This window comes from Lynx canadensis, chromosome C1 (genome assembly GCF_007474595.2).
Source record: "Lynx canadensis isolate LIC74 chromosome C1, mLynCan4.pri.v2, whole genome shotgun sequence".
Classification (NCBI taxonomy): domain Eukaryota; kingdom Metazoa; phylum Chordata; class Mammalia; order Carnivora; family Felidae; genus Lynx; species Lynx canadensis.
In genome coordinates, this window is record NC_044310.1 from 23,549,742 (window position 1) to 23,576,719 (window position 26,978).

At 55.8% G+C, this 26,978-nt stretch overlaps 2 protein-coding genes across 4 annotated transcripts; one reads left to right on the forward strand and one right to left on the reverse strand.

Moving 5' to 3' along the window:
- The first annotated feature begins 930 nt into the window (after window positions 1-930).
- On the forward strand, window positions 931-8,391 carry HCRTR1 (hypocretin receptor 1). Its single transcript, XM_030326070.1, has 7 exons — window positions 931-1,135; window positions 1,371-1,549; window positions 2,784-3,027; window positions 3,466-3,581; window positions 4,727-4,953; window positions 5,764-5,885; window positions 7,575-8,391. The coding sequence occupies exons 1-7, from the start codon at window positions 931-933 to the stop codon at window positions 7,763-7,765; spliced, it is 1,284 nt and encodes a 427-aa protein (XP_030181930.1). The 3' UTR covers window positions 7,766-8,391.
- Window positions 8,392-10,666: 2,275 nt separating this feature from the next.
- On the reverse strand, window positions 10,667-26,755 carry PEF1 (penta-EF-hand domain containing 1). Of its 3 annotated transcripts, none has more exons than XM_030325723.1 (6): window positions 26,686-26,755; window positions 17,223-17,523; window positions 13,966-14,121; window positions 13,335-13,478; window positions 12,871-12,934; window positions 10,667-11,668 (listed from the first exon to the last, which is right to left on the reverse strand). In XM_030325723.1, exons 1-6 carry the CDS (start codon window positions 26,707-26,709, stop codon window positions 11,341-11,343), a joined length of 1,017 nt encoding a protein of 338 aa, XP_030181583.1. In that variant the 5' UTR covers window positions 26,710-26,755; the 3' UTR covers window positions 10,667-11,340. The 3 variants fall into 3 exon arrangements, with proteins under 3 accessions (XP_030181583.1, XP_030181585.1, XP_030181584.1); XM_030325725.2 differs by having other exon boundaries at window positions 12,871-12,998; XM_030325724.2 differs by lacking the exon at window positions 12,871-12,934.
- Window positions 26,756-26,978: the final 223 nt, after the last annotated feature.

The window sequence follows — 26,978 nt, forward strand, 5'->3', positions numbered from 1 at the left end:
AGGCCCGATTTATGAATGGAGAGAGCGGCCTGCGCGCCGGCCCAGCGACCCCTGGCGGCCGTCGGGGTGCATCGCGGCCCCGGGGGTCTGAGGGGCCTGGCCGCTGAGCCTGGGGCTCTTCTCTGGCTTCCGGGGAGGTGGTCGGTTCCTCCCTACACCTCTCCCGTGTGTGTGTGTGTGTGTGTGTGTGTGTGTGTGTGTGTATCCTAGCCGGGAGGGTCCAGGTCTGGCGGGGGGGGGGGGGGGGGGCCGGCCCTGGGTCTCTAACGCGTCCCTTGACCATTTTTTTCAACCAAAAAATTCAGGCCTGTGAACTGACTCAGGAGAGAACATTTGCCATCGGGATGGCTTCCCCTCACAAATCTATGGTGTTTGGTGGATTCAGACAGACCTGGCATAGTAGCTTGGTGACCTTGAGCAAGGGGCTCAACCCCTCTGAGCTGCTTCTGCAAAGCAGGGTTCTCTAATGGTAGCCCCAGGCGACCCTGAAGCCGGCTCTCCCCGCCCCCCCCCCCCCCAGTGGGTAAAGCCCTAGACATGCATTAGACCTCACTACGCCTCACCGTGGCCCTGTGAGGCAGGTGATTATTACTCCTTTGGATAGATGGGGAAACCGAGGCTGAAAAGGGCGACGTAAGTTACCCAAGAGCAACTTGCATGAAATTGAGATGCGAGCCACATCTGTCTTTCTCCATCTATTTCGGGCTCACTGTAACCTAACAGCACTGTGAGAATTAAGAGGGAGCTTATATGCTAATTGCCTGGCACACTCCTAATGTTCTTTCTTCTTTCCTCCCCTCCTTTCTTCAGGAGGTTTGGGGCTGGGACCCCAGAGACCTAGGTGCAAGGGAAGTGGGCTGAGGCCAGGCCAGGGCTCCCCTCCCTCTGCAGAGCCCAGGATGCCCCTCGGCTGCAGCAGCTTCTGAGCTCATGGAGCCCTCAGCCACCCCAGGGGCCCAGACGGGGACCCCCACTGGTGGTGGGGAACCGTCACCGTCACCGGTGCCTCCTGACTACGAAGACGAGTTCCTGCGCTATCTGTGGCGCGATTATCTGTACCCGAAGCAGTACGAGTGGGTCCTCATCGCTGCCTACGTGGCTGTGTTCCTTGTGGCCCTGGTGGGCAACACGCTGGGTAGGTGTTTAGGTTCCTGTGGTGCTGCGGATTTCCCTTGGGGACTGGAAGGGGTCCTGGGCCTCACTTCTCTCTCTGCCCCTCCCCTACCTTCCCTTGGCTGGGTAGTGTGGGGGATGGTTTGGGTAGCATGGGGGGGGGGGTTGGTGGGGGAGAGACACTGGCTAGGATGGGCGTGGCTCTGCCCCTGGCTTCACCTCCTCCTCTTCTTCCCACCTCCCCACCTGCCCTGCAGTCTGCCTGGCCGTGTGGAGGAACCACCACATGAGGACGGTCACCAACTACTTCATTGTCAACCTGTCCCTGGCTGACGTGCTGGTGACAGCCATCTGCCTGCCAGCCAGCCTGCTGGTGGACATCACTGAGTCCTGGCTCTTCGGTCATGCCCTCTGCAAGGTCATCCCCTATCTCCAGGTGAGCTCTGCCAGGGTGCTGCTCGTCACCCCTCTGTCATCCCAAGTCCAGAAACCACGGCCTTGCCTAGACCTCAGTGACCCTCAGACTTGCCTTTCAGACAGGACACGGTGGCTCGGTTCCTCTGCACTGTCATTCTCTATTATCAGCGGGGGCAGGCCATGAGGCCTGACACTTGAGGACACAGACACAGCCCCACACACTCCCCCTGCAGAGATCCCCTCCTGGTCACACCCGCAGACCCCCCCCCACACACACACACCCATGTGTGGACACACGTACAGTCACCTCCAGGCGCCTGGGACACAGTGGAGGAGAGAGGCACAAGCCCGTGGTGACAGACGCAGATGCACGCTGAGCCTGTTCTTTGATTTCAAGGGGGCTGGTTTGCGGGGGTCGCTGGAAAGTATCCCCCCTCCCCTACCATCCCTGGCCAGGGCCTTCCCTCCCCCAGAGGTGGGAATCAGGATGTCCAGATGGGGTTGGTGGGGTGGAAAGAGGGCTGACCAGAGGCCAGAATGGCCCCTCAGCTGCACCCCTCGACCCTCTCCTCGTACCCCAGAGCACGGGGGGGGGGTGCTCTCCTGGAGGCAGTGCCCACCTTCACCTCTGGCCTAGGCTTGTGTCTGCCTCCCAGGATGAGGCTCTTTCCTAACGGCCCGGGGAAGGGATGGCATCCTGGGCAGAGAGAAATGCCTCTCGGATTTCCATCGTTTTCAGGTCTTCTGCTCAATGGATTAACCGCGGCAACCCTGAGAATAAAGACAGGGTGGGTGGGTGGGGGGGGGGGAGCGGTGAGGACATTCACCTCAGGCAAATTATTTAACCTTTCTGTGCCTCAGTGTCGTCATCTGTGACACGGGGGTGCGAGTACACATCACGGGGTTGTGGCGAGGATAAAGAGAACAGTGGCACGGAGTAGTTTCCATGAGCATAAGTTATTATTCATCGTCGAGGAGCACCCAGTAGGGGCCAGGTCTCGACCTGGACGTTTTCCATCCATGATTTCATGGATTCTCATAAGAATCCCTCCAGGTGGCTGACATGGTCCCGTCCTGCAGATGAGGCTCAGGGAGGGTGAGTGATCTACCCACATGCGCCCAGCCAGTGAGTGGCGCGGTCAGGATGCGCACCACCCCTGGCTGCCTGGTATTTCAGGGCTCGGAGCCCCGTCCCTCACCCCACGTCTGTGGGTGGCCCCCCAGAAGGCTGACGTCCTATCCCCATGGGGCAGGCCGTGTCTGTGTCGGTGGCAGTGCTGACTCTCAGCTTCATCGCCCTGGACCGCTGGTATGCCATCTGCCACCCGCTGTTGTTCAAGAGCACCGCCCGGCGTGCCCGTGGCTCCATCCTGGGTATCTGGGCTGTGTCACTGGCTGTCATGGTGCCCCAGGCCGCCGTCATGGAATGCCGCAGCGTGCTCCCCGAGCTAGCCAACCGCACCCGGCTCTTCTCGGTCTGTGATGAACACTGGGCAGGTAACGGCGGGAGCCTTGAGCAGGCATCCCTGAAGTGGGCACCTCTGGGGCACATACCCCTAGGGCAGGTGTACTTCTGTTCTGTCCGTGTACTTCTGGGGTGGGCTCCCCCAGGGTGGGTGTCTCCCAAAAGGACACCCTGGAATAGCCTTCTACCGGCTACCCTCCCAGGGTGGGTATAACCCCTTCATGGATGCCATAGAACAGCCACCTACCAGGGTGGGTACCTCCTCGAGTCTAGACATCTGCTAGGAGTCCCTCCAGAATGGACACCCCCAGGCCGGGCAGCTGCGGGGTCTCTTTGCCAGGGTGTCTGTATCAGGCCCTGCCACTTGCTTGGGCTCCATGGCTCCAGTTGGGGGAGGGTGGCGTTGCTAAGCACGACAAGCTGGACGCTCCCACAGTGGGTCCAGCCCTTTTATCTCCTGACCCCTACAGATGACCTCTATCCCAAGATCTACCACAGTTGCTTCTTCATTGTCACCTACCTGGCCCCGCTGGGCCTCATGGCCATGGCCTATTTCCAGATCTTCCGCAAGCTCTGGGGCCGCCAGGTGAGGCCCACTCTGGTGTCACTGTCCGGGCTGGGAGGGGACGGGGGTACTGGTCTAAGGGAATAGACAGTCCTGTGCTTTCAGAACATGCCATCCTGGCTGCAACCAGAGAGAGGCAAGGCCTAGGGACATGGCAAGGTCAAGGCCGAAGTGCTAGTGCCTCCCCTGGAACCGGCTAGTGACTAATATCAGTTTCAGTATCTAATAGCTAATCATCGTTCTAGTAGCAGGAATGTCTTCACAACCATCTCAACTGACCAACAGCAGGTTCTGTCTGGGGTGGAGTGTGGGGGAGAGAATTGCTCAGAAGTTCCTGGCACCAGCAGGACCAAGTTCTGGGTCCCGTGCTTGGGCAATGAGAGGATACAGACCAGAACGTGACCAGCCCGCAGTCTGCCAGCACTTAACCATCCACCCCTAACAGCTCCCCAGTCAGGATGGCGAGAGTCACTGTGCTCATCTAATGGATGAGAAAACTGAGGCTCAGAGAAGGAAAGCGAGTCGATCGAGGAAGGTCACGTTACTCGCGGGTGGCTGAGCTGGCCCTAGACCCCCAGTTTCCTGAGCTGTAGCCCCGCGCCCCTCTGGTGGGGGGTGATCTAGGTGTCCAGTGGTGTGAGACTTCAAGGATATCTATCTATGGCTGCTCCGGGAGCCTGCAACGCTCGTAGGCTTCCGGGCACTGACCTAGGCAGGGACTGTGCTCTGAGGTCCAGGCCATTCCGAGCTGCCCACCTGCTCACCCCTTGCCCAGGCCTCCCCACAGTCAGGCACAGGCCGGGGGGAGGCACAACTCACTCCCCGCCCTTACCCCCACAACAGGAGCTGATGATCTAGAGTCTTCTGCCTCTCTGAGTTTCGGTTGCGTCATTTTTAACTAAGGGCCAGTGACACCTTCCCAGAAGGCACGTTGTGGGTGGGCTCACAATGAGTGAAAGTGAAAGTGCATTGTTCACCCTCCAGTCCGGAGTGTCAGTCTTTGTCGTGAATATTAGGTTTCTTCGTAAGGCGGCGAGAGCGTTTGTTCCCTTCGCCCACCTGCACCCTGCCCCAGGGTCCACCCCGGGTGGGCGGGACCCGGCAAAGGGGAAGGACCCTCCCCGGGAGCTCTGCCCACCGCCACCATCTCTGTGTGTGCTGGACAGATCCCTGGCACCACCTCGGCCCTGGTGAGGAACTGGAAGCGGCCCTCAGACCAGTCGGAGGACCAGGGACAGGGCCCCAGCACAGAGCCCCCGCCTCGGGCCCGGGCCTTCCTGGCCGAGGTGAAGCAGGTGCGAGCTCGCAGGAAGACGGCCAAGATGCTGATGGTGGTGCTGCTGGTGTTTGCCCTCTGCTACCTGCCCATCAGTGTCCTCAATGTCCTCAAGAGGTGAGAGCACAAGGGGGGGGGGGGGGGGGGGGGGGGGGCCCGGAGGAAGGGGCTCTCTCTGCTTTGCAGGAAGACCGGCTCGGGCACTCACCCACGGTGTGGCCTAGGGGTGGGTCATCTCTCTTCTCCGAGCCTCCGAACCTCAAGTTCTCATCTGTATAACGTGAATAGTAACAGTCCTGGCCTGCCAGGGCTATTGTGAAGATTCTTCCGTCTAGTCACCCAGCCATCTGATCGCAGGGGCTGGGAACAGTGACCACAGGACAAAGTCCCTGCCCTCGTGGAGGCTACATCTAGCGGGAGAGAGAAATAAGTCTCTATTGTACTGGCAGGCAGTGAGACTACTATGAAGACAAATAAAATAGGGAAAGAGGATAGCGATGGTGACAGGAGTTGGTGCGGTTGTGTGTGTGTGTGTGTGTGTGTGTGTGTGTTTTAAGATACGATCTTTTAAAAAAAAAAAAGCTCATCTGAGGAAATGACATCTGGCAGAGATCTGAAGGAAGGGAGAGACCGAGGGACGAGGCCCCACAGGCGTCTGGAGGGACAGGGCTCGAAGCGGAGGGAAGACGGGGCTTGGCACGTGAGGGGCCGCAGGGTGCAGGGAAGGAGCGCGGGCTGCTCGTCAGGAGCCGATCTCTGTGTGAGTTTGTGCTTGGCGGCTTCCGGGCTGTGTGACCTTGGGCAAATCACTTTCCCTTTCTGAGCCTTGGTTTTCCTGTCTTTTAGATGAGGGTAGCGACTCCTGCTCCACCTGCACACATGCACACACATCTACCCCATTTCTGACTGTGGTCCCCTCGGCCCTAGGGTGTTTGGGATGTTCCGCCAAGCCAGTGACCGAGAGGCCGTCTACGCCTGCTTCACCTTCTCCCACTGGCTGGTCTATGCCAACAGCGCGGCCAATCCTATCATCTACAACTTCCTCAGTGGTGAGTGGGCTGGGGAGGCGGGGCGACCGAGGGTGGCAGCGGTGCCCAAGGACAACAGGCTGCCAACCCCCAATCCAGGCTGAATAAAGGGATGGCCCCTAACCCCTCCTGGGGATCGTGGTGAGCTTGCTCTGGGAACCCGCATCAGGAAAGACTCGGCCCTGCCCAGGAGCCCTGGTCTGAGTGGAAGGCGGGCCTCACTCCCACCGGCGGCCCGGATCCAGTTGTACAGATTATGCAGACCAGTGAGGGGGTGGGAAAGGCAGGGGCTAGGCCAGCTCACCTCCACCCCCGCCTGGCGCCTGCACAGCGGGACCTCCAGTCGGCCGGTCTGGCCAACACAGGCTCCAGAAGGAGCCAGGCCTGTGGGAAGAGGTGCCGGGAGTGCCTGCCTGGGAGGGTGACTGTGTAACCCAGTCATCGGGGGAAGGGAGGGTCACCAGCAGAGACGGCCCAGGGCCAGGAAAGGGTTTCCCTATGCCCAGCTAGACAGGTACAGGCAGAGTGGCCAGAATACAGAGGGGTTTTCCCTGGATCCACCTGCCCCCAAGACCAGCCATCTTGTCCCCTCTCTGGAAGTCCCGGCATCTCCACTCCCCCAGCCGTACCCCAGGCCACTCCCCTCTGCTGTCCTGCCCTCTGCAACCCAGACCCGGGATGGTAACACCTCCACCCTCGGACCCACCTGGGTTCAGCAGAAGAGTGGGTCACGAGACGTCTGGCCCCAGAACTAGGCCTAACAAACTGGTCCAGATGGCTGTTCAAGCCTGGGCACAAGTAATCTTTGAGAAAAGGTTGAAAGGCTGAAGAAGGAGGGGCCGGGGGTCCGTACCACAACCCTCACTGAGACTGAAGAAGTATTCCCGGAGCTCAGAGGGGAGAACAGAAGAGATAAGGGCTGCGGCAGAGGCGGCAGCAGACCTCTTGCTGGGCACTTCCTGTCTGGGTTGCATTAACTGAGCACCTACTGTGTGCCCAGCCTTCCACTGGGGCCCCACAGAAGCATGGTCAAGGAGGTTCCTGCTCCGGACATAATCTATTTCCCTGGTGTCCCTTGGCTGACCGAGGTGGCTGTGGTAGTCCCTCCTTCCCTACTCTGTCCTCCCCTTGAAGCGAAGGGCTCTGGAATGAGAACCAGGCCTGAACTCTGGCTGGGTGACCTCGGGCAAGTCTCTGCACCTCTGTGCAGCCCCCCTGTGAGGTGAGGATAAAAGCTGCCAGCCTCTCAGGGTGCTGGGATGAGAGGGGGGCGGGGGGGGGGGGAGGCAGGGGTGCCCGGCACCGTGCTTTGTGCAGGCTGCTGCTGTTCTTTCCATCACCATGGGGCACAGGTAGGGAAAGCCTAGCCCCGGCTGGGGGGCCTGAGCCCCTCCACCTACTCGCCAAGGAGGGCAGAGGTGGCCCCAGGCCCCCGAGCCAGACACCACGTTTTGAGCCCGGCTCAGAGCCAGAGCGCAGTCAAGGAATCAGATGAAAATTGCATTTCTCCTTGGGAACTGCTCCAGGGCCTCTGTCCTCACTCTCCCTGGCAGTGACGAGGTCGCCTTCGGGCTTTCTCCATCCCAGCTCTGCTCCGCCCTCCCGCCCCCTCACAGGCAGCTTGGCTGGAGCTGCGTGGGTGTCCCTGGGCCCAAGGCCCTTCCTGCTTCGTCCATCTCCTTATGGCTGTGTCTTCTGTCTCCAACCAAGGCAAATTCCGGGAGCAGTTTAAGGCCGCCTTCTCCTGCTGCCTGCCTGGCCTGGGTCCCTGCGGCTCTCCGAAGGCCCCCAGCCCCCGCTCCTCTGCCAGCCACAAGTCCTTTTCCTTGCACAGCCGGTGCTCCGTCTCCAAAGTCCCTGAGCACGTGGTGCTCACCAGTGTCACCACGGTGCTGCCCTGAGCGAGGGCTGCCCTGGTGGCGGCAGGGTGTGCAAGCCTTGGGCTTGCTCCTCTGGCTCCTGGGGGACCCACCTCCTCGTGGAGACTGCTGGATGCAGGGGGGAGGCCGGGGCTCCAGACCTGGTTTTCTGCCTGTTTAACTCTGGGCAAGTGACTTCCCTTCTCTGAGCCCTGTCTCCTAAGCAGGATTGATGGGAGGATTAAGCATGCTCGAGAAAGCGGAAAGCCTTTTGTAGACTGGGAAGTGTCACGGATAGGATTATCATATTCCTCTCGAGTGGCTGTGCCCCGCGGTACCATCCATCCCCATCGTCCTTCCGCAGCCTGGCCTTCCTCCCAAAGATCCCCCTCCCACCCAATCACAGGCCTTCCCTGGAGTCCGCTGTAAGGGTCCCGGCAGGCATTCCCATCTGGCCGAGTGGCTCCGGCTAAAGCCCAGTTGTTCTGAGGCCCGTGCGAACTAATCTGGGTCCATCCGGCCTTCTCCCAGCGGGAACAGAGCCCCGTCCTCACCAGGCGCCCGGTGCACACACCGTAGACTGGACTCCGTTGGCTTTCTGGTGCGATAGAACACTCTCCATGTGGCCATTTGGCATGGAGGCCAGCAGCCTGAAGCAATTGTAATTAAAAGCCTGGCACTGAATGTTCCCTTTCCTTGTCATTGCACAAAATCTGTGCTGCCTAGGTGAGGAGAGAGAAGGTGGGGAAGCTTGGGGGAGGGGAGCAGACAGGCAGCACTGGAATGCTAGTATCTGCTGACCGCTCCCACCCCCCACCCCCAACACACTGGATCCCAGAGGGGCTCCTAGCCAGGATTCAGAGCGCACGCGGTGCCGCCCCCTCAGGCGGTGCCAACCCTCCAGTGCCCAGGACCCGGATCCTTGACACATCTGTCTGCTTCTGGGCCTGGCGGCCTCTGGGAGGTAAGGGAGATGGCGGCGGCAGTGTGCGGGGCGGGGAGCGGTGGGCAGACAGCAGGGTTCACAGACTGATTTACTGTTGCCTTCCCCTTCTTGGAAATCGGGCTCGCGTTTACTTTCTCTGAACTCCCAGGATAAAAAGAGAAAGCCGCAGACATGCTCCGTCTGCCACCAGGATGATTAGAGGGCTGCCAGAGGCCCCGATCCCCGTTGCCAGAGCAGGAAGTGGAGTGCAGTCTGAAGCACCGCTCTGCTGAGAGGGTGGGAGGCATCTGGCAGGGGCCGGCTCGGCTGTGCGCACCACCGGCTCTGCTTAACTTGATTAATGGAGCTTCGGGCTCCCTCTGACCTCACCCGTCAAGAAATGGGGCGAAGGCACGGTCCTGCCAGGGGCCCAGCCCGGGAATGCTTTGGCGCCCCTCCTCTTAGACATCACGCTTTCCAAGAGCAGGTGGAAGGTACGGCCTAAGTATGTCATCCACCCCTTGGATGACTCACCAACCTGGCGCTCGTGGCCATTTTCACAGATGTGCGGTCATTGCCAGGCGGGACGGGCTGCCCTCTCCTTCCGCACTCCCGCTGGCCTTAGGATCCAAAGCCGTGTGTGGAGTTTCGTGTAGCCGGGCTCGGAGGTCCAGTGGGCAGAGTGAGGTGTGAGGGCTGGACCCGAGCTCGGAACCACTTACCCACAGGGACCAGCCCACGGGGACGAACCCAGGCCTGGGGCTCCTCGGCCCTGGCCTAGCACAAGGCTGACACTATGATTGGCACCATTCTAGAGGCAGGTTTCGGTAGACACTTGGCTCAGTGGGAGCAAAGAAACAACAGAAGCTTCCCCTAACGGCCTCATTTCTACTCTACCCTGCTGGCTGAACTCAGTCCCCTGGTGGGCCCGAGGCCTCCCTTTGGGGGGATTCGGATGAGCTGGAGAAAATTCAGAGGACCAGGATACCCAGGTGAGCAGTGCTCAGGGAAGAGCTGCTGAAGCACCCGGGACCACCCAGCCCAGGGAACGAAGGCCCGGGGGACACATGGTGGCACGTTCCAGGTATCTAGAAGCCTGGCATGCAGAAAGGGGTGATACAGGTTCTGGGTGGCCCAAGACAGAAAACCACAGTCATGGGTGGTGTTTTCAAGGTGGCAGGATTTGGAATCCCATGAGGAAGAAGTGCTGCTTGTCGAAGAGGAAGCTTGTTTCCTGGAAGGGCACTGAGCTGTCCCCGGAGGATGGCAAGCAGAGGCGGGACTCAGGGTGGGGCAACGGGGAGATCTAGCCCCGGGTGGAGGCTGGTCTGGTGCCAGGATTCTAGCACACGGCAGCCCAGGGGACAACGGGGCCGAACTGGCTGAGCCCGGCAAACCTATTGGGCTCACTGAGCTGCTTCCCCCAAGCACCCAGTGCAGGGACAAGAGCTTTCTTATCTTCATCACCCAAAGCAAAAGGATTATCACACTGGTGCCCATGATAAAGTCCCCCAACAAACCAGAATGTCTGGTGTCTTAGCTTTTGATTGAAATTCTGTCAGATCACTACAGACATTTGGTGTAGACTGGTTATCATGCTGATCTAAGGATCTAGCTGGCAAGCACAGATGTCTGTGCTTAATAAAAATGGGGGGAAAGTTATGACTTAATAAATGCAGTTTGTCTGCAAGATAAAACTAAGGCTTGAGATAATGAAAAAGCCATGCTGTGAAAAGTTTAGGGCGGCTGCCCGTAGCCTACCACGCCAGCCCTAAAACCGATATCAAACACAGCTGGCTTCTTGAAGTGAACCCGGCCAGTCCCTACACTTCAACTTCACCCCGGCAAATGGCACCAGCCCCACGTGGGCCATGTCCCCCCGAGACACTTCTTTCTGCATGGTGTGGTCTACGCTATGTACTTACATACGCGGTGAACGAGGAAGAGACGAGTGGCCGAATGGGCACGCACACGGGGGTGTGAACTGGAGCCAGGAAGTGTGACGGAAAACGCGGAACTCCAGAGTTCTGTCCTTTTATTGAGCTTACAGTTTCACTGAACTTTTGGCCCCGAAAGAAAAAACACACAACTTAAAAAAACAGCATTGGCAGTGGGAGGTGACAACTGTCCCCTGGGGATTGAAGCCGAGCAGGGAATGGCAGGCAAGTGAGGGGTCCGAGCTGCAGAGGGGTAGCCTGGCCAAGGGTGCCCAGAGAGCAGGCGGTCCAAGCCCCCGAGCAGGGCCAGCAGCCAGGCAGCTACAAGACAACACACGTGGATTTGGGGACACGGGGTGGTGGAATCCAAGCCACTTGGTCCCGCGGACAAACCTCCCTCGTGCTTGGTCAGCTTCCACTTTGGAGAAACTGGGTTCATCTGACAAGACGGTATGGGTGAAGGGACTCAGGTGCTAATGGCATGAGGCTGATGATCACTTACCCCTGGTGTCAGGGCGGAGGAGTGACAGCTAGAGGCTAGAGCCCAGCGGACTGGACACTAACTGGCATCTTCTGCTCCTGGCACGAGGCTGGGCCATTGAAATACTCAGGGCTCCAAGGGCATTCAACGTCCAGTCCTCTCTTTGGCCACCTCCTGTGTGGCCTCAGCCTAGGTCCCCGCTATTTGGTGACTGACACAAGACTCCCAGCCCTCTTCGGGAACAGCGCTGCATCAGGCAAGGGAGAATCTTTTTCTAGGAGGGACAGGAAAAGCGGAGAGGCCCGCATGCCTCTCCCGCTCTAAGGGGCCAGGAAAGGCCCCTGGTACACTCCACTCTACAGATGGGCTGGGTCATAGCATCCGAGAAGCTGTCATGGTGACGAAGTCCTCGAAGCTGAGCCGAATGGTGCCCTGTACAGCTGTGTCCTTCTCCCGGAAAGCCTCGGTCAGCACCTGCAGCTGGGTGCACACCTGGATGAAGCGGTCTAGCTGCATGGTGGGGTTGGCAGAGCGCGGGCAATAGCGGGAGACCAGGAGCTGGGTGAACTGGGGGCTCAGGTTGTAGCCCATTTGGGACAGAGCTGCAGGGGAGGGAGGGGCACAGAGAGCAGACACAAAACCTTACCATGAGCACCACCGTCCACCAGCTCCGTGGAGCACGGCAGTGCAGGGGACTTGGAGGACATGAGCGCCAAAACGGAGAGGACAGAGGTCCCTAGGGTCTGTCCAAGAGGCGGGAGCACAAAAGGGGCTCTAGCTGGATGGTGCCCTTAGCTGGAAAGCTCCCATCCCTTTCTCCAAATCTCCACTACTGCCTGTTCAGTCGGGCCCACGGGGTCCCAGAAGGACACGGGGCTAGCTCTTCTCTGACTCATGTGCATTACAGAAGGAAGCCCGCGCCCCCGGGACCAACCTTCCCGGGGCGGACATCGGAGGCGGTACGACAGAGTAGACATGACAAAGGCCTGCTCCGTAGTCGAGACAGCCCTTCAGCAAGTTGCTTACCCTTGCTAAGCCCCTGTCTTATCATCCCGAAAATGGGAATAATACTTACCTTGTAGGTTCTAGTAAGGATTAAAGGAGGTGATCCTATAAAGCACTTGGCGCGGTGCCTGACACATAACAACACTTTGTTATTTGTTAAAAATAATCAAATCGTCTTCCTCTCCCCAGGCGAGGCTGCTGGGCAGTTCCAAGGTCACGGCCTGCGTGTCGCTCTCTGTCCCTCCACCTGGGAGGCTTCCTTTGTTCCTCTCTGCACATCTACCAGCCCAGGCTAAAAGCTCCCCTTTTGCTACGTGGCCCTTGGGGAAGTTGCCTAAACTAAGCCTCAGTTTTCTCACCTGTAAAGGGGCAATAATAAGAGATCCCTCACCTAGAGTGGGGAACAATAAACAGTAGCTATTGCACGGGCAGAACAAGTGATGTAACATATCAGAAGCGCTTCATACAGTGCCTGGCACACAGCAAGCGCTCCGTAAGTACCGATTTTGGTGTAAACGTCACCCTCACCAATATCCGTGACAGGACCCGGCATGATCAGTACAGGTCATCTCTGTTTCCTTCAACCAGGGCACAGACATGGTGAGCTCACCCCCACCCAGAGCTCCTCAGTCTGACTGAAATCCACAGTCAAGCAAGGAAGGGGCCAGGTTCTCAGGAAGCCCTTTCCCCCTCCCAGGTGGCAAAGCTCCCTGTCAGATTCTTATCACCCCACTAACCACCCATCTTGTAGAGTCCGAAATGGAACCAGACCTGGAGCTATGGCCTCAGGCCATCTTACCCGAATGCAACTTTTAGCGTGGTCTGGATCCCAGGGTTGGGAAGGAAACTGCCTTCTAGCAGAGCTGGTAACAAAAACCACCTTTCTGAGTCCTTGTACAGGGCTCTTTCCATTCTGCATGCTAGAAACTAGAGAGGAAAGAGCCACACAGGCCCCACACACTGGTCTCAAAGTGCCCTGGGCCGCCGAGCTCCCATCCCCGAGGCTCCCTGCTGGCTGGTGTCTCTCATCTAGTGGTACCAGGAGTCCAGCCCCGATCCCCAGAACCAGGTGCCCTCTTGCCCTGGATCTTGGCTCAGTGCCCCAGCCTGATCACAGAAGGGATGGGGAAGGGACCCGTGCTGAGTTTTAGAGTGTAGGTGGACATGTGGGAGTCAGAGGCTAGAGAAAACCCCCTTCCCTGCATAGGGAGTAAATGGAAAAGTCTAGCTCTGCCTGTGCAGAGTCCCCACCGTGGCCCTCACCTTGCTGCAGCTCGGTGTAGCTGATGGAGCCCGAGCGGTCCCGGTCATACTGCTGGAAGAGGTTCTTCCACTGCTGAATGAACTTCCACAGAGCCGAGAAACCATAGATGTCGATGCGGCCTGACTTTGTCTTGTCAAACATGTCTTGGGTGGAGACGGGGTGGAGGGAAGAAAAGCTTCAAGACTGAGGGCCGAGGGTCCGCGGGTACAACCCAGGCCAGAGTAGGAGACTCCACAGAGCCACAGGCCCGAGGCCCAGATGCTTATACCTGAGACACACTCTCATCAAGTATTGACCAGCCCCTACCCTTGGCCACCCTCAGCTCTAGCCCTTCCAGAACTGCGTATTCTCTGTACGCTTGGCAGCTGACCACCTCTGTGCCATCTGCTACCAGGGCAGGGGGTCCCACTCTGCAGAACGGAAAACGGCATGTGACTCAGCGGGGTCCGGAACTTGAGAAAAGATCTCAGGGAAGGAGCTCTCAGTCTAGAGGATCTCACCTTGAACCCAACTTCCTGCCTGAAATCCTCCCTGGCAGGAAGATTTCTCCTCAGAATGGCTGCCCAGCCACCATCAGGTCTCAGGTGGCACTGCCCCAGCTCGAGCCCACGGGGAAGGGCTAGGACTCACTTATCATCATGAGGCACGTCTCGTCGTTGAACGAGGACCAGTTGGAGTTGACCAGAGCCTGCTTCAGCTCCTTGATGGAGATGTAGCCACTGTGATCAGAGTCTACGGACTGGAACCAGGAGTAAGCCTCAGGATCCACGTTGGGAGGAACACCACCTGCAGGAAGGGGTGCAAGCCAGAGGAATTAGCCACAGGTCTCAAGGCCAGTGTGAAGAAATACTGGGGAGGGCCGGCCTTGGTGCCTCGCTGGCGATGGGTTTTCCTTACCCACAAAGCCTCACAGGTCCACCGACCCCGTCTCCCCTTAAGCCAACAGCCTTGTTCTCATGGAAGAGGACCTTCGGTGCAGACTCAACGAGTATTTGCAGCCGGCTTCTACTCTGTGAACCTGCTGGGCTTTTCCTACAGTGTTCCAGTCATTTCTTTCTTTGATCTTAAGTTTCTAAGGAACAGGGACTTTCCGGCTGACTGAGAATTCTCTGCAAAGAAGGATTATCTCTTCCCCAAAGACCGGCAACCCAAAAACATTTGCTGAGCAGCTACCAGGCACAGCCCAGGGATGAATATTTTGAGTCACGGCAGCAAGGGGCCCTCTGGTGTGGGAATCAGGTCTGATCCAGGTCTGATCTTCCTGGCACGGTGACAGCTGACATATTCTATCAGGAGTCACCAGAGTGTGCGTGGCCACAGAACTCTACCTCTTCTTGTTCCCCATCACCTCCAACGCGAGGACCCATCCCCAAACCTCCCTGGAGACATCTCTGACACCTCCTCACCCCCACACACCCAGAGAGAGCTGCCCGGTTCTGTGAGATCCACACACAGGTGCCTCCTCCCCGTTCCGACGCACCTGCACTGGTTCAGACGCCTCTCACGTGGATTGTTGTAACAAACCAAAATGCCTAACCAACCCATCCTTACAGCTACTCTCCGCCACCCTGTCCCTTTAGAGTAATCTCCAAAATTAACTCAGTTCTAACCCATTACCCCTCGCCTCAACTCAAACCTCTTTCAAGGCTCCCCACCGCCTGCAAAATAAAGTCCAGCATCCTTAACACAGCATGCCAGGCCCTCCCGCAATGTGGTCCATTCTTGCCTACCTCTCGCCCTCTGTCCCCCTCGCCGCTCTGTTCCAGCCGAGATGGAGCATTATATACTCACTCTTAGCCACCCCTGCTCAATCCCACAGCGGAGGCTTTGCTGCTCCCCGCCGTGTAACCCTTTCTCCCTCGTCTCTCTGCATCCATTTCCTGTCTCCCTGCAACACCCAAATGAAATGCCGTTCCTTCCATAAAGCCTTCCCTATTCTTCCATCTCTGGACCGGCTTCCTTCCCCTCTCCTTTGTACTCCTTCTCTCTTGTTTTTTTTGTTAGTTTTTAAAAACTTTATTTTTTTGAGAGACAGAGTGTGCACGAGTGGGAGAGGGACAGAGAGAGAGGGAGACAGAATCCCAAGCAGGCTCCGCACCATCAGCACAGAAGCTTGGATGCATGAACCGTGAGGTCATGACCTGAGCCAAAACCAAGAGTCAGATGCTTAACCGGCTGAGCCACCCAGGCGCCCCTGGATCAGGCTTTAGGAAGCGCTGTTCCAGGGAGTCACTAGCTGCACTGGAAAGGAGACAAAGGTGGCCACACGAGGGGAAGCCGCAGACGGCGAGCAGCGAAAGGCCTGAGGCACATTTCTCCTCTCTCTGCGGCCCTAGAGATGACCTCTGGCCTCAGGCCCTATGGGGATAAGCCTCCCAGAGAGGGGCTCCTTCCCCTGCAGTGACCTCATGTGGGCTCACAGACGAGATTTCAAAAGGACGAGGGACTCCGCCACGAAGCTGCTGGGCTGAAAGCAAACAGCCAGAAGCTCTGAGCTCTGACAAGATAAATGCCACTGCCTCGGTGTTTAGATCCCCCAAGGTGTGAGCATCTCCCTCGGGGCCGCCCGCCTGGGAACGAGCGCGAAGATGCTGTAGCCGCCCAGTGGGGCCGCTCCCTGGAGGCCGTGCAGGTGCGCCAGGGCGGTTCTAGATGCCGTGCTGCTGGCTTGGTCTCCTGGAGGTAAGCGTTCTGTGAAGAGGCCGAGTCCGTGAGGACACAGGGATCCAGGCACTCCCCCTCCCTGACCCCCTATCTGCAGCCACCTGGAAATGTGCACTGAGCCTGAGGCCGCCCACCAGGATTCTCTGCTTCCACTGGATCTCCAAGCCCCCCTCCCCCCGCCACCGACCTTGTCCAGTACCTCACCTTCACTATCTTTGATCTTTATTCTCCCTGCGGCATTCTCCTGCCTGTCTCAGTACATCTCAGTGGTAAGGCCCTCGTCACACGTGCTACCCCATTACATGCGGAATACCTCCTTGCTGAGATGTCCCCGAACGAGTCCTCTTACAGCACAGTGGGTACTAAGGCCTTCCCGCCGTGCCCAGCGTTCACCTGCACCTTCTCATCGAATCCTCATTAATAATCTCATCAGGTCGTGGCATTCACCCATTTTACGCGTGTGGACGATGAGGCACAAACAGGTTGATCTGGTCAGGTCAGTACGTGGTCTGGTATCAAAAGCCCGGGTTTTCAACAACTTCACTACCTTGCCTTTCTACACATAAGGGCCAATCTCCCTCCCCCAGAAATGGGTCCTCCCCGAGGTGCACTGCCTCCAGTTGTTTGCCGACTCCCCCGCCCCTCCCCTGTAAGAGTGCCGTACGCCCTCTCCACTGCCTGGTGGCTTGTGGAGCCCCTCCGCAAGAGGACCATCCATTCCCATCCTACTGATGGTAGGTCAGGCTTGACCAGGGGCTGTGGTGGGGCCGACAGAACGCGGGTGGAAGAAGATGTAAAGAACTTCAGCGCAGGAACTTTAAGGGGCACTGTGCTTTCCTGCCAGCCCTCCCCATCTTTCCTGCCACATTCTCAACGTATCTCAGGGGCTGCTCCTTCAGCCTGGACGTGGAAAGCACAGACATGTGGCTCAGAACCTCGGCAGCCAAATCCTCAGCCGCTGACACGTAAGCAAAAGTAAGTGAGTGCGAGCGAGCGATAGAAATACACGTCTGCTGTTGTAAGCCGAAGTGATTTTGGAGTTGTTGTTACCACAGCAAGTTAACTAACACGTTCCTTGTTCTGCTGTTGCAAGCTGGAGCCAGAAGCAAGATGCTAGGGAGCCAGAGACGAGACTGCCCGCACACCCACAGGAAGGGCAAGGACGGGCCCCAGATAACTCAGAACAAGGTCAGAGGCACCTGGAGTCCAAGATCCCTACTCACCTGGAGGAGGTCCCTGTCCGTAAGGCCCGGGATGCTGGGCACCGTAGGAATTCGGAGGTGGCTGGCCATAGGGACCCCCTGGGGCCGCACTACCATACAGTCCTCCTGGAGTCCCAGGATTGGGGTGTCCATAGGGCCCTCCACCAGCCGGTGGTCCATAAGGCCCCCCGGGGGCAGGACCCCCGCCGTAACTGCCACCAGGGGGTACCCCGCCGCCATACTGCCCTCCACCGTGGGGGGGTCCAGGGTAGTAGCTACCCGGAGGGGCTCCGGGCGCTTGTCCTCCAGCTCCTGGGCAGCCCTGTAACAAGAGCAAAATATCCGTCAGAATGATAAGGCCGGAAACCAGCCACAGTCTGGCACTTTACAGTTACAAAGCACTGCCACTGCCACCGCCCTCTTGCAGCTGACCCCATAGGCAGGGCTGGAATTATGATCTCGCTGCTCAGACGGGCAACCTGAGGCTTCCAGAGAAGATAAAACTTAGGCAAGATCGTACTGTCAACGACCTGTGAAGTCAGGGCTTGCCCTCCTGGCTCCCCTTCCTATCACGCCGAGGGGCTCCGTGGGGGCTGGGATCGTGTCTGGTTTGCCACTCGTATCCCCAGCCCCCAGTGCCGAATGGATGGATGCTCGGTAAATATTTACAGAACAAATGAGGAGGTGAATGAATCAAAATCCCAAATCCTCATCCTGTGCTACCTCCAGCCCTATGTGGCAAATTCACGGCGCAAATGTGATTTGCACCACACACCCCGACCCTCTTCGATCACAGACGCTGTGTCGGCAGCATGGCTTCCTTATCCTAGAAGAGCCTGAGACACAAAAGCATCTCACTCGTGACTCTGGGAGACAGGCAGGGGAGACCCTACTCCTCAGGCACCATAGTGCGATCGCTAAGAGGCAAAAAAGACCAGTCTGACTTCAGGCTCTGCCATTTATGAACTGGGCTCATGACTTACCCTCTCTAAGCCTCAGTATCCTTTGCTCTAAGTGGGAATAAAAATAGCGCCTATCCCAGGTTGGTATGTGAACGAAATGACACCGATCATGTGAAGTGCCCGACCCAGGCCCTGGCACTCAAAACGCATTAACTATTAATAACAGCACCGTGCTAGGCAGGAGGAAAGCCAGGTCCAGAAAAATCACGCATAGACCACGTGGAGGGGCTGGGACCAGGACCTGGGTCTCCCGGCTGTTGAGCCCAGGCCACGTGTATGGTAGCACACATACGAGGGGGTGCTCCCTCTCTTGTCCACGTCCCCACACCACTAGCCAGGGACCCGCAAACTCCGAGTGTTCAGCTACAAGTCCCTAAATGACAGAGGGCAGCCCCAGCACATCTGCAGACAGGCTGGGCTCAAAGGCACAGGGAGCAGCTGGGCCCAGCTCTGAGGAGGGTACCATCTGGACGTGTTCTAGATAAACCTGTAACGCACACCAGTGGACTAGCTGCTGAGAGCCTGGACTTCCTCTTTTTATTGTGTTTGGTAGCTTCTGGGGCACCTTTCCTCAAGGCTAAGGCCAAATTCACACTTCATCTAAAGGAGGTCGGCTTGCTCAAGGAAGGGAGGCTTCTTGAGGGAGGGCAGGAAGAGGTCCTTCCACCTTCCCCACTCGGCATCGTGGGGGCTTTTCCACCCTGGAAACTGCCGGAGCTAGCAGCAAGGCTCCTTCACGGTGAAATCACAGACCAATCTCAATTCCAAACTCTGCACTCACCAGCTGAGTTCTCACCGTGGGCCACTGGCTTAATCTCCCCGTGCCTGTTTCCTCACAAGTAAAATATAATAATCTCTCCCTCACTGGAAGGTTCTGCTGATTACAAGAAATACATGCAGCAGAATTTTGTCAGTTTAACTCTTAGCTAAAGACTCTTCTGATAAAATGTAATTTTAACAGATAAAAGAAACTTGCTTTGGTAGAAGCGAGGTGGGGGTTTCAGAGCCCCGACCATGCTGGCCCCCTCTCTTGTCAGATCCTGAGGGAGCTCTGTAGAAACCTTATGGTGACTCGAAAGACAGTTTGAAAACCACTAAAGTGGGGCGCCTGGGTGGCTCAGTCGGTTAAGCGTCCAACTTTGGCTTAGGTCTCACGGTTCACGGGTTCGAGCCCCGCACCAGGCTCTATGCTGACAGCTCAGAGCCTTCGGATTCTGCGTCTCCCTCTCTCTCTGTCCCTCCCCTGCTCTCACTCTGTCTCTCTCTCTCTCTCTCTCTCTCAAAACTAAACATTAAAAAAAAGAAAAAAAGAAAAAAAAGAAAACCACCAATGTAAGAAAAAAAGTTCTCACAACAGTGCCTGGCAAAAGCAAATGATCTATAAATCTTGGCTGTTGTTATTATTATATTAATTATCATCGGCAAAGCCCTGGACCAGATAAATTCTTGGGGGGCGTGTATAAAGGAGCAGAACAGTCTGAAGGAGCAGTTAACTGAACAGTTAACTGAAGAGGCATGGAAACATTCTCCAACGTCTAACAAAACAGCAGAAGGAAACGGGTGCTGCGAATGGATGCATAAGCCATGCGTCATGGGACCAGAAAGGAAAGAGGGGGAGATCAGGGGAGTTTCCAGGAGAAAGCCGCATTTGAGCTGGGACAAAAAGAAGGGAGTTGGAGCAGTGTGATGGGAGGGGTGCCAGGAGGTGGTCATCTAACCTAACCCCTTCAGTTTACGGATGGGGTAACTAAGGAGAGGGGAAGGGAACCGCTCGAACCGCTCGAATCACCCAAATCACCCAAATCACCCGGAGCTGGAGGCAGAGGTGGAGGCAGACCACTCCCCACCACACCCGAGCCCAGTGACTCCCAACGCCTCCTGCTACAGTGCTCTTTCCTTAACCAATAGGGCACAGGATTCCAGCGTAGGATGAGAAAAGGGGTGGGGCCCCTGCAGAGACTGGGCGCACCCAAAGAACAGGCCAGACCAAGGCAGGAAGTAGCTGCTCCGCAACAAGCCCTGTGAGCAAAGCCATAAACTGGACCTGGCCAAGGGCACCTGAGGCACAGGCCTTCCCCCTGGGAAATGCCCCCAGGCCGCCAAAGCAGGTGTCGCCAGGCAGGTCTTCTGACCCTCCTGCTGTCACATTTCAGGGGCCTGCTGGGTCTGGTGCAGTCTGGCAGCAGCTAAACCCTTTCTGGTCTGCCCTGTGTTAGAGCCTTTACCTGCGCAGTTTACAGAGCACTTTGAGAGAGAGAGAGAGAGAGAGAGAGAGAGAGAGACAGAGACACGAGTGCTCCTGGAAGAATCCTGCCAACAGTCCTCCAACAAAAAAAGGAAGATTTTTCACACCTGTGAAATGACTTCATTCAGCAAGTATTTATAGAGTGACCACACCGTACTAGGTATGGGGCAGGGCAAAACTAAATAGGGCCTATCCCTATGTGGCCCAAAGTGATTATGATACAGTTTGATCCGTGCCATCAGAAAAGTCTACTTAACTGCTATCAAGGAGACATAAACAGAGTAATTCGTTCTGTTCGTTGAATGACAGATGAGCAATCAAATGAAGAAATGCATGAAGTGGATCAAGGAAGGCTTCCTGGAGGAGGCAGGAGTGATACTGGAGGCGGCCTTGAAGGATGCGCGCGCATTCCCTAAAAGGAAAGCAGGAAAGGACATTCCAGACAGGAGGGAGAAGATTGATGAAGGCACACATCTATGAGTGAGCACAGAGAGGTGGGGGAATGGCCTGAAAAGCAGGGGCGGGGACAAGAATGCAAGGTGAACTCAGAAAGGCTGGCTCTTTACAGGCTCCTTGACCAAGCTCCCCTCCTGCTGCATTTCTGTTAGCTGGTGAGTTACTGGTGTCTTAAGGTATTTTCTGTCTGTCTCTGCCTCCTCCATGCAACAGTGGGCTCCCCGAGGCCAGACACTGGGCCTCATTCATCATGGTACCCAGGGTCCAGCACAGTGCCTGGCACCTGCAAGCCTCCACAAATATTTGAACAGATGAATACCACTCTAAAGAGTTTGGGCTTTATGCCTGAGGAAACAGAGCGCCATAGAAGGGTTTCCAATGGAGGAGGAACGTGATCAGAGCGTTGTTTAGAGAATTAACCAGCAGCGGGGTGGAGGATGAGCTAGCGGGGGAGGCAGCAGCCCAGGTGCTAGGCAGGCAGGGCTTGAACCAGACAGCGGACTTAGACACGGGGCGAGCAGGATGGATTCTGAAGCTATTTCGGAGATAGGCTAGACATGACTTGACGACTAATTCGATTAGGGAGTAGATGGAGGGGGAAGGAAAGGGAAGTGTTTAGAATGACTCAGGTTTCCAGCGCGTACCCACGAAGGAACTGGAGCCTCCAGGCTGCGGAGGAAGTTTGGGGAAGATGGTTTCCAGGGTCACGGAGTTGTTAGCGAAGGTCTGAACCAGACATGAAAACCGGAGTCCCTGACTCCCTGTTCTTTTATGCTACTCCATGCTGCCAACCCTTTTGAGGCTTTTTCCGAGAGCATTTCATGCTGATCAACACAAGACTGTGAAAGAAAGAAAAAGACGGGAGAAGTCCTGCAACCACGGTTCCCAAAGCATCACAGAAAACTATCCCTAGGTCTTTACTAAACGCAAATAAACATTTGATATACTGGGGCAGGGAAGGGGCAATTCACACTGTACTGAGGTTCTGCTAGGTGCTTCCAGTTCAACTGACCCTCACTGATCCTCAGTCCTGTGAGGAAGGGCTATTGCCCCCATTTTACAGATGAGAAAATTAAGGTACAGAGTTTACTAATGTGCCTGGGACAAACAACTAGAACAGAGGAGCTCGGATTCGAAACGGGGCCTCTACTCTACCACCCTCTGCTGTGTTCACTCAACTGTGACTGAACAGGGACTGTCCTCCATGTAACTGTCAAATACGAGGGGTTTCTACAGTGGACAGGGCTGAAGCGGGAAGGTGGACTGGGTGATCTTTCAGACGCTTCAAGCCCGGAAATCAGGACTCAGAAGAATCTTACTCTTTTTCCAGCCCAGCGCCCAGACCTGATTTGAGAAGCACAGGACTGTAAGAGACCCCAAAGGCCCTCCAGTCCAACCTCTCAGTAGGTGATGGAATCTCTGCTGCACCATCTTGAACCTCTGTTTGCATTCACGCAAGTAGTGGGGAGCTCAGCTCCCCCTACAGGACCGACTCAAGAAGCTCTGTGTTTTCCTTCGGCTCTGAGCATTCATTCATTCTTCTACCCCCAAGACCCTCGTGGAGTTCAGAGATATCAAAGGCGGGTGCGTGCCGAGTCCTGAGGGGGAAGGGAGTAGGCAGGCTGCCTTGCAAACGGAGGCCTGTGCTCTGGGGCCGTCCCTCAAGTGTCTGCTGGAGGAGGCGACAGCCCATTCTAAGGGGTTAAACAATCAAGAAGACAGGAGTGGTCTGGGCATTCACCAGCAGAGCCTCCTAAAATATTTAAAAGGCCAGAAACCTGCAGCCAATAGACAGTGGGCCAAGAACTGTCCCAAGACTTCAATTACCGCCTCGGTGCTGACACTCCAAAATCGTCTGTCCAGTTCCATCTCTCCTGAGCTGCAGACCCACACATCCAACAACCTCCTGGATCTTCTCTCCAAATGTATCCCTCCCTCTGTGTCCCCATCTCAGCGAACAGTACCTCCCACCCAGTCACCCAAACCTGAAACCTGAAACCCCAGTGCCCTCCTGGGCACCTCCTCTTTCCTCCCCTCCATCACCCCAATTAGGCACTGAGTTTTCTCAATTCTACCTCCCAAACGCTTCTCAAATCCATTTCCACCAGGTCGCTGTTCTCTGTAATCAAGTTTACTTCAACCACTTTGAAACTGGTCTCCCTGCCTCGTCTCTCCTGCTTCAGTCCATTCTCACAGTGCCCCATGGTGCCAGCTCCAAAGCACAAAGGAGAGAAGACTCTTCAACAGCTCCCCTCATTAGTCAGGATGAAGTCCGCACTCCCTTGAAAGGCATACAAAGTCCTCTAGGATCTGGTCCTTGCTTACCTTTCTGGTCTCATTTCTTAGCCGTTCCCCCCTCTTCACTACATATTGATCTCCTGAAATTCCTCCAAGATATCGGGCTCTCTTTTCCCGACCTTTGTGCACGCTAGTCCCTTCATTTTCTTCACTCAGCTAATGCCGATTGGTGATTCAGCTTTTGGCTTAAATGTCACCCCAAGATTTCCTCACCCCCAGACTTAGATGTCCCTCCTGTGCTGTCCTAGTGCCTCACACTTACTCCCATTTAATACTTATCACACCGATTCTACAATTTATCCATCTGTATCACTCTTTCCTTGGAGTATTTACTACATGCCAAACACGACGCCAAGCACTTTACGTGGATTATCTCCTTTAATCTCTACAGTAACTCTTGAGGTAGGTTCTCTTATGACCCCATTTTAAAGAAGGGAAAACTGAGCTTTGGACTTTTGCAAGAAACTTCTGCAAGGAAATGGCAGAGCAGGGATGTGCAGCCAAATCTCTCAGCCTCAGAGACCAAGCTCTTACTCACCAAAACCCATCAAAGCTGCCCCTCTCCCACCCAGGACCAAAGAAAGGGTCCTTGAGTTTTATGAGTTTATGACTCCCAACACCCAGACCATGCTTGAGGACCCCACGGCTGGAGGCAGTGGCAAACGAGAGGAGTTTTGACTCCCAACAATAGGATGGAATCCTCCAGGGCCATGTACTTACTGGGTGAAGCGGGCCTGGTGTTAACGAAGTCTTTGGATGCTCTAAAACAACCAGGCACTTTCTTGGAATACCCTGGACCAGGAAGGACAGGCAGAGAAGGGTATAACGGGGGGATAAAAGCATTTCTTCTTCTATTCTAGACACATTTCTCTTCGGGCTCCTCTTCAGTATTTCACTCTGAGCATAAGCCCAAGCAGCATGGTAACAGCAACTGCGGGAGCAAGAGCCATCACCAGGCCTTGCACACCCTTGGTATCAGCAATGTGCCAAGCTCCCTGCAGGCTTCATCATATTTTGTCTTGATTTCAGCCCTATGAAGGCAGAATCTTCCCTTTTTTTTTTTCCAACTTTTTTTTTTTTTTTTTTTTTTTGGGACAGAGAGAGACAGAGCATGAACGGGGGAGGGGCAGAGAGAGAGGGAGACACAGAATCGGAAACAGGCTCCAGGCTCTGAGCCATCAGCCCAGAGCCCGATGCGGGGCTCGAACCCACGGACCGCGAGATCGTGACCTGGCTGAAGTCAGACGCTTAACCGACTGCGCCACCCAGGCGCCCCAGAATCCTCCCTGTTATCATTCCTCCCTTTCTAAAGGTGAGGAAACTGAGGCTCAGAGCCCTTAGATGGTTTGTCCAAAGGCACATAACTATTAAGTGCTAGAATTAGGATTCTAGCCCAGTTGTATCTAACCTGGAAGTTCAGGCTCTTAATTTCTATGTCATTGCCTCTAGGGTGCATACAAATGAACTCCAGATGCTTATTAAGATGTAGATTCTTGGCTCCTTCCTGGGCACAGAATAGGTCTGAGGTGGAACCCAAAGGGGTGCTTTTTAAACAAGCTCCTAGGTGATCGTGACACAAACCATCCACCAAGAAACAAGGCGTGATGGCAATGTTTTCTCAAACTGTGTTTCTCCAGAATACTAGTGTTACCAAAAAAAAAAATGACCAGACATTAAAAAAGCGGCCAGTTGAGGTTGGGGGGTGGGGGGTGGCAGGGAGCTCCATGGTTAAGTAAGTTTAAGAAATACTGCATATTCTGGGGCGCCTGGGTGGCTCAGTTGTGTCGAGCGTCTGACTTCAGCTCAGGTCATGATCTCACAGCTTGTGAGTTCGAGCCCCACATCGGGCTCTGTGCTAACAGCTCAGAGCCTGGGTCTCCCTCTCTCTCTCCCCTTCCTCCACTCATGCTCTGTCTCTGTCTCAAAAATAAATAAACATTAAAAAAAAAAATACTGCATATCCCAGTCCTCTCTGGCAGATTTACAAAGCATATTAACAAATGAAGAATTCAGAGATGCCCCATGTTGAATAAACTTATTCAGTTGTATTTAACAGACTATTTCCCAAACCTACCTAAACCACAGAATCTTCCTCTATTAGCAATGCCTATTAACATTTCATAAGATCCAACAAATGGAATGGAACTTCAGAAACCCTGCTAGGTTATGCTTCCTCCTGACCTCAGCCCATGCCAGCCTTTTTTTTTTTTCCCCCTACCTCTGCTAGATACGCAATGAAAGGAGTTCTAAGTTCTAGCCCTCACTTGCTACATGTGACCTTGAGCAAGCCACTTAACTTCTTTGGGCTCCTTCCTCAGCTATAAATTGGGGATAATAATCTCTGCTAGAGATTCGGCCTACAGGACCTTCATCGCTGAGATAATAAAGGTCCAAATACTGTGTACAAAACCACAGAGTACCGCACTTCCTCGCCACTCTTGGCACGTGGCTATACTCAGCGGGGTGCTAATATCCCATATATTTGTTTTCCAATTTTCCCTGCATGGGTTTTATCTCCTAAATTAGTATGACCTTGGGCAACTCAAGAGCCCTCCCTGGGCTTCGGTTTCTTAAAATGAAGGTATTTAAGGAACCCCGCCCCACCACTGGCTTTCTAGGAGTGTAGAAAAAAATCAAAATAGTTACACTTTTAGAAGTACCAAATGCTTTACAAGCATGACTTCGTTACTCTTCCTAGCAGCTCTATGAAGTAGACCCTATTACTGGGCCCTATTTTACTAAGGGGGAAACAGGCTCACAAAGGCAATACACCCTTGCCTAGTTTGCTGCTCAAAACTATTTAAGTGATAGAGCCAAGGTGTGAGCTTTCCTCTGACTCCAAGCTGAACTTTAACCACTCTACCAATCTGTCGTCCAACAAAGGATTCTGGCGACAGAATCCCCTTGCTGTGATGTTCTTGGCTGGATCAAAATGGGCTGGAGGTGGGCAAGGGCATGTTGCTGAGGCTTCCGGGTTCTGCTGCCTGCCTAGAGACTTCAGATGAGTTCTGCCTTCTCTGGGATTCACTTTTCCTACGCGTGAAACGGAAGTGTTAGACTAAGTAAGCAAGGTCACTCGTGGAACCCGCGAAAACCACAGATTCTCCTGATTGTTCGCATGCAGTATGTCAGGGTGTGTTTTTCTCCGACGCCCCCAACGATGCCGACGAAACCAGTGCTCTCAATGTTCTGTTGGCGTTGGTGAGGCCGCAGGGAGCCCCCGCGGGACTCCTGAGGTGTAGGGCCCAAGCGGAGCCCAGCCTGGTTACGTGGGGTCCAAGGTCCCCAAATCCTCGCCGGCGCGACGTCAGAGGGGGCGCGACGCGACCTCCCAGACCTGTAGCACTGCGTGACGTGAGACGAGTGCGACCGACCAGCCCTTTTGCCTTCTCTCCCGCGCGAGACCTCACTGAAGCCAGCTGCAGCGTGGGAAGGGCGCGGAGAAAGCCGGGAGAAAGCAAGGCAGGGCCGGGGCCTGGATTCGGCGAGGCCCCTCCTGGAATCGCCCGCCCCCCAAACTCACCTGCCCGTACGGGTAGCTGGCCATGGCGACTCGACGTCACACGCCGGCGGTGGGCGGAGCTTCCCGGTCCTAAACCTGCCCCGCCTGGGCCTGGGGGGCGGGCACGCTTCTAATTGGGTGTCCGTCGCTGTCTATTTTGGGCGCACGGGCCGTCGGGAGTGACGCTACAGGGCGATGGTCGGGTGCCTCGCGGAGAGGCCCGAGGAGCTAAGGGCTGGGTGGAGGTTTCCGGAAATCTTGTTCGCTGTGTTCGCGGTGCTGTTGCTCCCTTTCCTGACCTAGCCTAGGCCCCA